The 14,822-nt window shown below is 40.3% G+C and overlaps 2 protein-coding genes across 2 annotated transcripts; one reads left to right on the top strand and one right to left on the bottom strand.

Moving 5' to 3' along the window:
* Positions 1-6,941: 6,941 nt before the first annotated feature.
* Positions 6,942-7,924, top strand: LOC308487458 (lymphokine-activated killer T-cell-originated protein kinase-like; the record flags this gene model as incomplete). Its single annotated transcript, XM_081025724.1, is given in 2 exon segments — positions 6,942-7,208; positions 7,211-7,924. Coding segments are annotated over 2 exon segments (966 nt in total). The 5' UTR covers positions 6,942-6,956.
* Positions 7,925-9,339: 1,415 nt separating this feature from the next.
* IL20 (interleukin 20) lies at positions 9,340-11,981 on the bottom strand (the record flags this gene model as incomplete). The annotated part of the gene is made up of 5 exons (XM_081026563.1): positions 9,340-9,417; positions 10,430-10,504; positions 11,197-11,349; positions 11,466-11,531; positions 11,823-11,981. 5 exons carry the CDS (start codon positions 11,979-11,981, stop codon positions 9,340-9,342), a joined length of 531 nt encoding a protein of 176 aa, XP_080882689.1.
* Between the last annotated feature and the right edge of the window lie 2,841 nt (positions 11,982-14,822).

Raw genomic sequence — 14,822 nt, 5'->3', positions numbered from 1 at the left:
ATCATGTTTCCTTCTTTGTTCCAGCCTCTATAAAGCTCAGAGCCAAATTTTGATCCTTCTAGCAACTTATGATTCAGAACCTTAAGATTTGTCTTTTGTGGAACAAACTTAGTTCAGTTTTATGGTATTGTCTGTGTTCCAAGGGTTTCATCTATTTCTCCTTAAATTTTGTTGCATTCGCATGTATCATTCATTATAAGCCGCTCTAACTCACTTTGATAAGAGGTGGGACATAAAGAAGGTTAATTAAAGGTATTTTGAACTACTATATGCTATTCATGGGACAAAGAATATTTCACAAGATTGAACCCCTTCCCTGGGATAGCAGGACTTCATGGTGCTTTGTCTTCTCATGCCACTCACTGGCAACTCTGCTCATCCTTCAAGGTCTAATCCAAGGATCCCTCCTTCAGAAAACCTTCCCTGGTCTCCCCACACAGATGTTTTCCCTTAATCGCATTGAGTCTTATTTTGCTGGGCAGTGACGTGCCCTTCCAACCTCATTCTCTTTACATATGTGCCTGTGACCTCCACAATACCTAGAAAGAGAAGTTACCTGGAATTGAATTATTTTTTAACAGCTTTACTGATATATAATTGGCATGCAATAAACTGCACATACATAAAATGTACAATTTGGTAAGTTTTAGCATATGTACACATCTGTAAAACCATCTCCACCATTACAATAATGAACATATCCACCACAGTTTGTTTAACCATTCATTCGTTGATGGGCATTAAGGCTGTTTCAAATTTGGGGCTAATAAAAATGAAGGTGCCATAAGCATTCACGTACAAGTCTTTGCACGGACAAACGCTTTTTTTCCTCTTGGATAAATACCAAGGTGTGGAATGGTTGGGTCATATGGCAAATGTTTGCTTAATTTTTAAGAAACTGCCAAAGTGTTTGTTTGTTTGTTTGTTTTGTTTGTTTTTGCCAAACTGTTTTTAAAGTGTGTCATTTTACATTCCTAACAGCATATATGATAGTTTCAGTTTCTCCACACCCTCCCCAACACCTGATATGGTCAATCTTTGTAATTGTAACCATTCTAATAAGTATGATGTAGTATCTCATTGTGGTTTTAATTTGCATTTACAGATCAACCAATGACGTTGAGCATCTTTTTATGTGCTGTTTTTCCTTTTTCTTGCCATCTACTTATCTTCTTTGGTGTCTGTTCAAATCTTTTGCTCACTTTTTTTAATTGGGTTGTTTTCTTATAATTAAGTTTTGAGTATTCTTTACATTTTCTGGGCTCTAGTCCCTTATCATATACAGGATTTGCAAATACTTACTCTCAGACTATGGCTTATGTTTTCATTTTCTTAAGGTGTGTTTTAAAGAGCAAAGGTGTTTAACTTTAATGAAGTCCAAATTATCAATTCTTTTTTAATGGATTCTGCTTTTGGTGTAAAATCTAAGAAATATTTGGCTAACTCAAAGTAACAAATGTTTTTGCTCAGGTTTTCTTTGAGAAGTTGCATAGTTGTAGAGATTTTGAGTTAATTTTTATATATGGAGTAAGGTATAGATCCAAGTTAATTTTTTTCATACGATATCCAATTATTTTAGCACTATTTCTTGATCTTCACTGAATTGCCTCTACACCTTTGTCGAAAACCAATTGCCCATATATGTATGGGTCTTTTTGTGGACTTTTTGTTCTGTTCCATTTATCTATTTGTCTATTTTTACACCAATATTACACTGTCTTGACTGTCATAGCTTTATATAAATATTGAAATTAGATAAAATTAATCTTCCAGTTCAGTTTTTTTTCAGTTATTTTGACTATCTTAGGTCTGTTGCATTTTAATATCAATTTTAAAGACAATTTGTCAATTTCTACACTTAATAAGGCTGCTGAAATTTTGATTGTGACTGCATTGAATTTATAGATCAGTTTGGGGAAAATTGACATCTTAATAATATTGAGACTTCCAACCCATGAAGACGATATAGCTAGGTTTTCATTATTCAGATCATCTTTCATTTCTCCCAACAATGATTTGCAGTTTCTAATGGAGCGATCTTTTACATCTTTTGTCCCTGATTTATCCCCAAGTATTCAAAAATATCTGATGCTATTATAATTGTATTGTTTTGATTTTCAATTGTGTGTTGCTGGTATATGGAAATACAATTGATCTTTGTATATGGATCTGACATTCTGCTCCCAAATAGAACTTTTTTATTAGTTTTAGTAATTTTTTGTAAATTCCATCAGATATTTCTATTTAGACGAGCATGCATGTCATCTATAAATAACAAGACTTTCACTTCTTCATTTCCAGTCTGGATGACTTTCATTTCTTCTTGAATTGAATTGAGGTTTTGGAAGTATAGGGACCTGAGTTTTAATGCCAACTCTGCCATAACTCACTGTGTAACCTTTGGCAAGTCACTTTTCCTTCCTAAACCTCAGTTACCCTGCAAACCGATCTGTGTGTTCTTTCCCACTTCTAACATTCAGTGAGACACAGAACGCAGGCGGAAAGGGGTTAGCAACCTCGTAATCCACAGCTTCCTGCCTCCAGGTTTACGAGTCCTACCCTCTTCCAGCTAAGTGATTGACTCACTGTGCTCAGGACAATTGGATTGAATTAGAGAGTGTCACCTGTCCTCCTCCCAACTTTCCAGTGAAAGAGGGGAGAGGCTGTATTCAGTCACTTTTGTCATCACTAGTTCTGCTGCCTCCTGTTGGCAAGGCCCAGTAGTCTACAGGTTGAGTTGTCTGTTCTCCAACAAAACCTAAAGATTTAACTCATGCATAAAATTAGCTGAGGGCCACATACATAGAAAAAGCAATTTCATTTAATTTTGTAAAAATTTTCCTTGTAAACGCATTCCGTTCTCTCACTTTTGAATTCAGACCTTATCGATCATGTAAGGTTATACTGTGCTGAGATAGGGTAGGCTTAAAAGCTGAAAAGACACAGATCTGTCCTTCAGAAACTTAGGAATCCAGCAGGAGAATGGTCCCTCACTCTCCATCCACAAGGGAGAGGGATGAACAAAGTTACACTGGACTATGTTGGAGAAGGCCTGAATCCTTGAAAATAGGGTTCAGGCAACCCCAAGCCATGGTGGGAATGAAGGACAGAGCAGACCTTTTTATTTTTTTGAGTCACCCTGCATTAGGATCTTATTCCTAGGAGTGGGAGATGCCCTTCCTTCTGAGAAAGAGCCCACCTCCCATCAGAGGAAAGGCTTGTCCCCCTTTCTGGCATTCAGGGCATCACCCAGGTCTGCCCAATCAGATGTGCTCCCCTCAAATTCTGAATCTAAAGCTGGTGATACGGGAACTATGCAAACCCTTTCTGGGAATGGAAGGCAGCAGCAGCTACGTCGGATCCCTGGAGAGAGTGGTAGCACATCCAGTGTCTAGAATTCAGAATCATCTGTTCCAACTCTTTCATTTTACAAATACACTATGGAATAAATGAAGACTATGCAAATGAGAACAGGTAAGAGCTATTTACTCAGAGCTTGCTATAGCCAAGGAATGTTTTGACAGAGATGCCAAGGCTGCAGGAGTGGAAAAGCTTTACAGTAGGAAAAAAGGAGCCTTCAGAGATTCCTCGATTGGAGACTAAGGGCATGGGGAAGCTGTCGGTGAGCTGACCATGAGCGGAAGCAGAGCATCTTGTAGTTACAGGTGCATATTTGGCTTCCTCTGATTCACACTAAGTTGGAAGTGGGGACAAGAATTAGGGAAGCTGTCAGCTATTAAACAAGTCCTGACCATTTGGGGCCAATTGCTTCAGGGGTTAAGATTTGGCTTCCTGGGCTGGTTATTGTAAATCATGGTTTGGTTTCCTGGAATAGTTGCTGCAAATTGTGGATCTGAGTTCTATTTTTATATATGGTCTAGCCATTGTCCATTTGTATATTCAATCTCTCAACAGAAACTGAGGTCTGGAGAGATAGATTGGCTACCTCTACCAAGGTGTGGCAGCTAGGAGTAACCAGAGCTGATATGTCCACCTGAGGTTTAGCATTTTCGTCTTGTCACCTCCAAAGGAATTTTACATTTTCCTGGTTGAGGAGATAAGGTTTAGACCCTTAAGGGAAATGAAGTTCAACACAGATGTCATAGAGATAAATTGCACCAGAAAGTTAAGCGTTAGTGCCACAACTTGACAGGAAGGCTCATCACTTTCTTCTCTAGGCAGAACCACTTCTATAGGTCGTGCTTTCTGTGTACTGGACATTCCAGCCAGGCAACAAAGCAAAGTGGTTAAATGCATGGTTCTGCAGTCTGCCTACTGTATTCATATTTTACTTCCACCATTGTTAGCTGTGAGAACTTGAACAAGACCCGTTACCTTTCTGGTCTTCAACTTCCTCATCCGTGAAATGGGGATGACAATGGCACCTAACTCATCATGTTCTTGTAAAATTAAATAAGCAGACACTTACAACACGCAGAGAACAGTACCTGATACATAGCGAATGCTTGTACAATTAGCTATGACAATTTCATTTAGTCCTTTCTTCAACTCAGTGTGGTAAGTAGCAAAATCCCCACTTTTCAAATAAAGAAACTAAGGATGGTTACATCACTTATCCAAGGTAAAGGTACCTTGTACCAAGGTAGTGAGTGTCAGGATTTTCATTCATGTCTCTATGAAGCCAACGCTCATTATTCCTTCCTAAGGTGCTTCTGAAAACAAGATATCATTGTTGGGAAAGAGGACAGTAGAGTAGGAAAGCATATAGGGCTGTGGTGTCAGGGTGCCCACATTCAAATTGTGGTTACACAAAGTACTTACATTTCTGAGCACATTATCACTCGCCAACTGGTAATAATATTACTACCTCACAGGGTTACCTTTAAGGGTTAAGTAACAGAACGTATGTGACGTTCCCAGTACAGTGCCTGGCACATGATAAGTACTTGATAAATGACAACAATTATTGTAATTACTATAATTGGAGGTGGCAATTGTAAACCATTCTTTAAGATCTGTCTCGTTAGGGAGACCACCTCAGGGAAGATGTAGATGCCTGATCACTGCACTGTACACCTGAAGCTGAAGCTGAACAATAATGAATGTCAACTACAATTATATATATATATATATATATGTAATTATATATATACATATATACATATATACATTACATATATATACATATATATTTACAAGAAGTGGAGTACAGCATTAGGAATAGAGACAGTGGAAATGTAATGGCTATATGCGATGTCAGAGGGGTAGTAGATGGGGGAAGGAGGTTATCACTTTGTGAGGGATATAAATGATAAACGTTTAACTATTACATTGTTTTGTACACCTGAAACTAATTTTAAAAATGTTAACAACAACAATAAAAAAAGATCTGTCCCCCTCAATAGCCCACCTGCATGAAGTTTTTCCTTAACCCTTAACCTGGCTTGACCTCTCCACTGCTGAATTCCTCCTCACTACCATAGTAGGTCAAGCAGAAAAAGGAGGAAGAGATGGATCCTTCAGGAGAGACGAATAGAGATAACAAAGTCAAAGAGGTAACCAAGAGGTAAAGATGTAACAAGACAATAGTAGCATGGAGTCCTCAAAGACCAAGGCTTTCTGTGGCCCAGACTTTCAGAAAAGGCAGAAATGCCTCCCAGGAAAACAAATGGAGGAGCTTTGTCCTCAGCCCTGTGAGTCAACCTCAGACACATCCATCTGGAAGACTCACACCATTGGCACGCAAAACCAGCCTCTTATTGCCATCCAATGTCTCTTAGAAGTGGTGGTTCTAATTTTAACACTGAGTTCAGTGAAGTTGACTTCTCAACTCTTCCTTGAGAATTGAAGCTAAGTTGTTTGTCAGACTAGTCAGAGAAAACCAGGAGACATGTAACTGGAGAATCTGATAGAAGAGGGATGATATAGGGTAACAATCTGATAGAAAATGGGTGATTGTAATGGGGAGTATAAAAGCAGAAACTGCCTTGTTTTCAAAGGAACATAAAAGACCATCTCTTTCATCACCCTGAAAGGTAGATATTATCATCCTGTTTTCCAGAGGAAGAAACTGAATTCCAAGATTAAGTTTTAGAGCCCAAATCACTCCATTAATAAGGGTAGAATCATGATTTGAATCCAAGAAAAAATATATGAAAAAAAAGACTCCTAAATGTTTGAGTGGTTATCTGTGGGTGGTGGGGTTATGGGTGATTTTAATATTCTTCTTTATATTTCTCTGCATTTTCCAAATTGTCTCCATTGGGTAGTTGTTATTTGTATAATGAGAAAAAATCAACAAAGTAATTTAAACAAATTGGCCCAGGCTGAGGGCTGGAAGCAGAAACCAGAGGCAGGCAATAAGGAAAGCTTTCTGTAGGAGCCAGGGTGTCAGCATCAGCCTGCTATTTCTGAAATAGGGGAAACAAAGCTGCTAAGCTAGGGGTGCAGTTCACAGGAAGGTGGGGAGAAAAGAGGCAGGCAGCCCAGGCCAGGATTTGAGGTCCTTACAGGCCAGGGAAACTCAATGTGAAAGGGGCTTGGAAAGAGAACACTAACTTAATACGTAGTTGGTCATGAAGACGAAGACGTGATCCAGGGATAACCTAGATCCTGGGGCCAGACAGAATCCAAAGGGGAGAGCCTCAAAAGAGGGCTCATGCACCTCCCTGGTAACTACATTTTGCGCCTTTGTGTTCTTAACCCTTACAATAGAGACTCCTGCCCATTATAATTTGTGTTGCATCAAGATCTCTGTACTTTGTTTTGTATCAAGAGTATGGGAACCTGAAATGAGAAAGAAAACGGGGGCTGTTTTCGAGTGCGGGTGTGGGCCGGCGGGTGGCGGAGGCAGCCGTGACATCTGCTAGGTAGCGGCCACTAGGGAGCAGATTTCAAGACGGCCTTGGCCTGGACCTCTTGTCATCACGGTCTTTTCCTACCTGGAGTGTGTGTCCACCGCGCCGAATGGCTCAGGACCTAGAGTGATTATTACAATGGAAGAAATCAGTAATTTCAAGACACCAAGCAAATTAGCTGAAAAAAGGAAATCTGCATTATGTTCAACTCCATATATAAATATACCGTCCTCTCCGTTTATGCAGAAACTTGGCTTTGGCCCAGGGGTAAATGTCTATCTTATGAAGAGATCTCCAAGAGGCTTGTCTCATTCTCCTTGGGCTGTGAAAAAGATTAATACTAAATGTAATGGTTATTATCAAAGTATGTATCAAAAGAGACTAACTGATGAGAAGCTAAGATTTTGAAAAGCCTTCATCATCCAAACATTGAAGGTTATCATGCTTTCGCTGATGCCAATGATTGTAATTTATGTCTTGCTATGGAATACGGGGGTGAAAAGTCCCTAAATGACTTAATAGAAGAACGAAATAAAGACAGCCAGGGTCCTTTTCCAGCATCCATAATTTTAAAAATTGCTTTGAATGTGGCAAGAGGGTTAAAGTATCTACATCAAGAAAAGAAGCTGCTTCATGGAGATATAAAGTCTTCAAATGTTGTAATCAAAGGTGATTTTGAAACAATTAAAATCTGTGATGTCTCTCTACCATTGGATGAAAATATGACTGTGACCAATCCTGAGGCTTGTTACATTGGCACTGAGCCTTGGAAACCCAAAGAAGCTTTGGAGGAGAAGGGCATTATTACTGATAAGGCAGACATATTTGCCTTTGGCCTTACTCTGTGGGAAATGATGACTTTATGTATCCCACACATTATTCTTCCAGATGATGATGATGATGAAGATAAAACTTTCGATGACAGTGACTTTGATGACGAAGCTCACTATGCAGCTTTGGGAACCAGGCCACCTATTCATATGGAAGAACTGGATGAAACGTACCAGAAAGTAATTGAACTCTTCTCACTGTGCACTAATGAAAATCCTAAAGATCGTCCTTCTGCTGGGCACATTGTAGAAGCTTTGGAAGCAGATGTCCAGTGATCACCTCAATCATGGCGACCTGAGCTTCCAGTGCGGTTCATGTATGTACTTGTTCTGTTTACTGTAATCCATTGACATGGTTACTATGAGCATCCATAATTAGACTTTTTGGCCCATTTTAGGACAATAGCACCTTGTTAACATTTGAACAACTATTTCTATTATAAAGGTATTTCATGTATACTTATGTATACATTTGGGAGCATAGTGGGTTTTCTGTAAAGTTTAGGAAACTTAAGTTTAAGAAACAAGTATTGAATTGATTCATACAGCTTTGAAACACTAGCAATAAAATGCTGTAAACTTATGTGTAACCTACTAATTTGGGTAGTTAACCATTTTAATTATCTTAAATATTCTCAATTTTAGTGGGTCTGTTGAAATTAGTGCTTTGTGCAATAGAAAATAAGTCTACCTTTGCTTGTCTTTTATAACATTAAACTTTTTGCTGGCCTTTCAAAAAAAGGAAAAAGAAAGAAAACTGGGGTACAGAGAGAATGGTATTCAAAGCCAATAAGGTGAAAGCAGGGATGGCTAAAGCCCCTCACTCAGTCACAGTACCTTTAGATGGGGGGCAAATTCATGTGATCAGAGACGTAAGTGAACTGAAAAATAGAGCTAGGAAGGTATTCAGCAGGAGAGAAAAGGGCCAAATTCCCACTTGCCTCTTTTTTCCCCAGAGGGGCAAGAGGTGCCTAGGTAACAAGAGATTCAAGCTCATCCCCACCATTGTTTCTGCTTCTGAAACATTTTTCAAACTCCAAGCAGATATTATGCAAAGAAAACTTTATTCGTACAAACACATGTTGACCATACAGGACTCCATGGTTGGAAGATGCACAATAGGACAGGGGAGTTGGGTGGGGTGTTCAAGCAATTGTAAGACAAGTCTGTCATTTCACATCAGAACTTCTTCCACAAGCCACAGTCAGTAGCCACTGTTTCAGTTTTAAAATCTCACACAACACTGATCGCCAGTAATGTCCTCAATTTAATAAAAATAAATACCCCCAACTCCAGCCACTCCTCTAGAATTTAGAGTTTGTTTACTGTTTGAAAATACATGATATGCACTAGTCAGGTTATAAACATAATCATGAATTTTTCGTAAAGACTTACATTTAAGTACAAAAATAAATAACTTAAATAGCAAAAATAAATAAATATATTAACTAATAAATATATCCAACAGTAGAAAAGATATTACCAAAAACTCATATAACCATGGTCTAGATTAAGAGGAGGAACACATGAAAACACGTACACTAAGGAAAAAATATTAAATAAATAACATACACAGTGACCAGCACTAAATGATATAACTAAGAGATGGTGGTTTGGGGTCACGCCTCCACAGGTACTACAGACTGGGACTCTTGGCCAGGAACACTGTCAGCAGCGTCATCACTTTCCTCCTATTCCATCTCATCCATCCATCGCAGGAGTATGTCTACCTCTCCCAAAGCTTTCACCACTGCTTCCTGAGGCTGAAGCTGAAAAACACACACTGAGGTAGTTAGTGAGCACCTCACAAAGAGACAGCAAGTACTCCATGGATAATCGTCTCCTTACTTGGCAGATCTCTTTGGGATTGCAAACAGAGCATTCTTTTCAAGATGGGAGAGTTTGAAAGAAGTTATGAACCTCCTGATCTCACAAGATCATTGAGCCCATCACACTGGTCTTACATAGAGAAATGGAGGCCCAGGGAGGGCAGCAGAATTGGGACTACAACTCAAGCTTCTTGAATCACAGAGATCAAAATAGTAAGTATGTTCTTTGAAAGAGTGTGTGTGGGTGTATGTGTGTAGGAGTTGCCTACTATGCATACTTCATTTAGACAAATATTTATTGTGCTAAGCATGATCTGGTTAAGGACACAGAAATGAATGGTACAACCCTACCCACAGGGAATTCACAGCCGTGTAAGGGAGACACGTAGAAGCAGGCAATAAATGTGCTGTGGTGAATAAATGATGGAGTTCGCACAGGATGACAGGGGAGACACCTAACTCAGAGAAGTAGCAGTACCTTCCCGGAGGTGATGTCTAGGCTGAGTCTTAGAAGAAAAGTAGAAATTAGTCAGTGAAGAGAGTATTCCAGGTTTTCCTGGCAGATGCACAAAGGCATTGAGGTGAGAAACAGCATGACATGGGCATGTGTGAAATTGTGAGTGACTGTTTTTGAGAGTATGTATAAGTGTGTGAATGTTGGAAACTATGGCCTCTTGTTTATGCAGCTGGAAGATCCACGTGTCTTTGGAGTGACTTGATGGAATCATGGCCATTCTCTCTCGATTCCCAGAGCATCTTCCAGAGAGCGAGCACCCTTCTAGAGCCTGGATAGGTGTCCACTGGGGTAAAACAGAAGGATAGTGCACATGACCTCAGAGGGCTATTAACCTGAGGGCTACAGGATTTCTACCAGTATGAATACCCATTCCACCCAGCTATGATCCAGTTCTAAAAATACACTCATCCCTACCAAGACCAAAATTGCATATACCATTTTGAAGCGACTCAGAATCTGGCTGTATTTCTCCATTGCTTCCTCCCCACAAGGGCATATCATACGTGCATGCTGAAAAGAATGCCAAAGAATAATAGGTTTTATTAAATATTCTGAATTTCTGCCCTTGCCATTGACTTGTAGTAGATGGGAATCCTACTCCATTCCTCTAGAAAAGTCTTTTCAGACCTCATGATTTGCAATCACTATCCTAGTCATCAGTAGAAGAGGAAACCAGCTTTTGAAGCTCACATACAGAGCTCATTGCTTCTTTTTAGAAACAGGCAGCACCAAAAGACTTTGTAATCATGGCACCCCATCTTGCTTGCACCTCCCAACCCAGCTCTGGTCTAGCCCCCTCCCAAAGAGCCCCTGGGAAGTGAAAATTGGATTTCTAGGTCCTATTCAGACCCTATCTTGAGACTGAATCCAATGTCCTACTGATTGGCTTCCTGGACCCAAGATGCACTAGTACACCATAGATACCTCACCTACAGAAAAAGCTTAATTACATGGATAAGAGATGATTATCATTAACATCAAATAGCTAGCATTTTGTAGTTCTTTAGACTTTTTGAATGGAGCAGATACCTAAAAGTCAATAAAACTGAGTTTTTATTATCTAGTCACATGGCTCAACACAGATTATTAAAACTTTTGGACTCAGTTTTTCCATCATTAAATGGGGGTAAGAAAGAGCTTGGTTGCTAAGTCATTGAAGCTGTGTGCTGAAATGGATCCTTTTACCCAAGACCCTTACTCACACATAGCCGGAGTTCCTTCTTGATAGTAAGAAAAGAGTTGGCGAGAGTGCTGATCTTCCGGAGGATATGGTGGCCAGGGATCTGATAGTTTTTGAATACTGTGTCCAGGTAGAGTCTCAGTATGTGGCGGAGGAGGCAGCACCGATCTGCAGGCTACAAAAAAGACTAGTATGTTGGTGGGGGGAAAGTGTCAAGGGACAAGACCCAGGGTGATGGAGATGCCCCCGATTCATATTTCCTCCCAGAACTCCTATGGGCCAAGCACATACCTCTGCATCTTGCAAAGATTCAGACTTGCTCAAGATGCTGAAGTCAATGATTTCATCTTTGGCTTGCTAAACAGAAGAAGGCAAGGCAAAAAAGGACAGCTCAGTGACGGCTGCCAGAGTCTGAGACATCGAGACCTCTCATCCCCTCCTTACCATGACCCAGTGAGCAATGAACCTTTCCAAAACACTTTTAAATTACGAGCTACAGATGTTTTCAGGGAATGCATTCTCCTGGTACCCTTACCAGGAGATTGGTCCCCAATCTACCTCTTATCATGGTCATGCTGCTGGGGGACAGAGAAAGACAAATAGAAAAGGGCAGAGCTGCGGGGGGGGGGGGGTGCCTGCCTCACATACCACTCTGTCTCGTATCTCGGAAAATCCCTTTTGCATTTCTTGAAGGTTTGTGGTGATCACACAGCTCCCCATATGGAGTGTCTTCAGCCCAGCAGAAGGTGTCCAGAAGAGATAAAACACAGCCGTCAGAAGGCAGAGGGGGAGACCAGAGCCTTTCATCTTGTGCCAGAATCTGAAGACCACAGAAGCTAGGAATTCAAAGGAAAGAGCATGACTTACTGATTTCCCCATCTCATGTCTTAAGAAGCCAATCCAGTCACCAGGGACATGCCTCCCCCAGATGTCCCATGGGGTGAAGCTTAATGGCTTTATCTGATTTCAGATAACCTGGTGCATTCATCTAACTTCCTAAGACAAACTGCGGAGCCTCCTCAAAGAGCAGCCTTCGGGTGTTTGTTCCGGCTCTGAGTGCATGTTGGTGCTACAGGTCCCAGCTCCTTTATTCTGTCCCTATCCCAGCCCCATCATCATTGACCAGCAGGTAAGGCCTGGAGCAGCAGGCACTTGCAATGAGTAGATAGAGGATGACATCACAGGGAAAATGTCAAAACTTGTTTTGGTGAATCGACGTATATAGTCTTCCCTTCCAGAATGCCAGTGTAGCTCACCCTTCTGGTCCCTTTAGACCCACAGGGGAACTGGGGGCAAACAGAACTCCCAGAAGCTGTTGTTGAGCCACCAAAAACACTTGGGGAAATTTGTCTGGATTTTATGGCCACGCCCAGGACAGAGGAGCTTAGCTCTGTTTGGCATTTGTCTGAGATCAGACCGGTTATTTGGGGAGAACAGATTTATTTCAGCCCTGAAGGCAAATAGAAAGTCAATGATTTCATAACAATACTACCGCCAGGGAAAGGTAAGATCGCATGGGCAATCATCCCAGTTCCACCTAACATTCTCCACCCTCCTGAGGTGTCTGGACTCCATAGCGCCCTCTGCAGGAAGACGGTAGTTAGGCACACCTGGGATGAATCCAAGAGCACACTTTCCTGGCCCTCTAACTCAGGCGGAAGGTCAAGGAAGTAAGTGATCCCAAAGAAAGATAAGACAGGCAGGAGGAAACTCATTTCTTGAGGTGAGGCTTACTCTGTCAGATGGCACTTTGTAGTGTCTGCTGAGTTTTAAGATAAAATGATACGGGCTGGGATTATGGTGAGAAGAGCGAAGCACTCATCTTGGGCACAAAATTTAAGGGGGCACCAAAAGTCTCGGCAACCAATGTAAATAATACTTTAATACAATATCAAAATTAATGAAAAAATCCATGATAAACGAAATATCAATATTTTAAATAAAGACAGAATCTGACAGTGCCATGCTGAGCCATATTGGAACCCAGGACAAAAGGGAAAATGAGTACTCCTATCTACTTACACACCACTTATGTTTTTTATGTACTTTTAGTGATTAACTTTTCCCCAGAAATATATGATGAAAATATTAGTGATGAGTCTTCACTAAGAAAGTAAAATTATAATAAATTCTGTTTGGGGCATAAATAAAATATTTAAATTTACGATAATGTTGTGAGTTGTAATATAGCTACTTTTTAATTTTTTCAATATTTCCCAACTACTTTAATGTTTTGGAAAAATAATATATATAGACTACATAAAAACGTATGTATAAAAGTATGCATCTTTCCTATTGCCTTGGGCTCCAATATGGCGGGGCACAACACTGATAATCATTACCACTTACAGAATATTTCCTATGTGCCAGGCAATGTGCTAGATATATTTTATATCCATGTCCACCTGAGATACTGCCAAATATAAGAAAAAGGAATAAACAAACCAAACTCTGAAGAATCCGAGAGAACTCTGAGTTTGGAGACAAGAGAACTAGGTCCAAATCCCTGCTCTACAAGTTCCCATCAAGGTAAATTGTCCCAGTTTGCCCAGGACTGAGAGGGTTCCTGAGACACAGGACTTGCAATTTTAAAATTGAAAAAGTCACAGGTAAACCTAGATGAGTTAGTCACCCTATCTATGTGACCTTAGACAAACCAGCTCACCTCTCTGAGTTTTGTTTTCTTAACCCCAAAATGGTGATAATTAAAGTTACCCCAGAAACTTGTTTTGATATTTAAATAAAATAATGCATAATTTATACACCTGGCACATAATGAGTGATCAATTCATTTTAAATAGAGAATGATGGTAGTTGCCTTGAACATAGTAGGTGTACAGTAAATATTTGATAAATTCAATAATTCAGCATTTATCGAGCACTCACTGTCTTGACTATGCTAGGTAGTGGAGTACAAAGATAAACATAACAATTCCCTACCCTTTAGGATGTTTTGTCCTAATGGAAAGGACCCCTTTAGATGTGGCCCTGAACACACCTAGGTCAATGATTGGCAGAAATGGGCTGATCACCAGAACTGTGTGAATAGTGGAGGTAGAGGGAAAGTTCTCTTACCTGAACTCAGAAAGGGCTGCTGCTTCAGATTTCCTTGAAGTCTGTTTGAAAGCTAAGAGTGCTTCCAATTACTTATATATGTGTGTCACATGAAGGAAGTGAGCTCCCATAGGTGAGGGCTGAAACTCCCTTGGAATTTCTCTGGTGGCATGGCACTTCCTCCCATCTGAAGACAGTTTAATTTCAGGCTCGATTACGTCAACATTTCTAAGGAAGCACTTCTTAGGAGGTTACTCGTCATACATAGTTGTTAGATAAAAGATGTGCTCTTTCTTTCTGGCTCCCTTCCAGAAGGGGGGTAAATGGTATTTAGGACAGAAAAGATTACTGAATTACAGAACTAAAGAATTCCAGGAAGCGCTTTTGCCTTCTCCTTTAATTTCAATTCTTCTTAAGCAGGCTTCTCCCCAACCACAGACATGGTGGGCTTACTCCCACTTTGCTTTTGCTATTCCCACCATGTCTCCCCAACATTGATCAGCTTCTTTCCCTTGTTAAAGAGTGGGTCCCAATTCTTTATTCCTGAATTACTCCAGACCACACCAACCCCTCCCTTCTCTGACTTCCAATAGC

The sequence above is a fragment of the Rhinolophus hipposideros genome, assembly GCF_964194185.1.
Source record: "Rhinolophus hipposideros genome assembly, chromosome: 19".
Classification (NCBI taxonomy): Eukaryota; Metazoa; Chordata; class Mammalia; order Chiroptera; family Rhinolophidae; genus Rhinolophus; species Rhinolophus hipposideros.
This window is presented reverse-complemented; position numbering and strand designations above follow the sequence as displayed.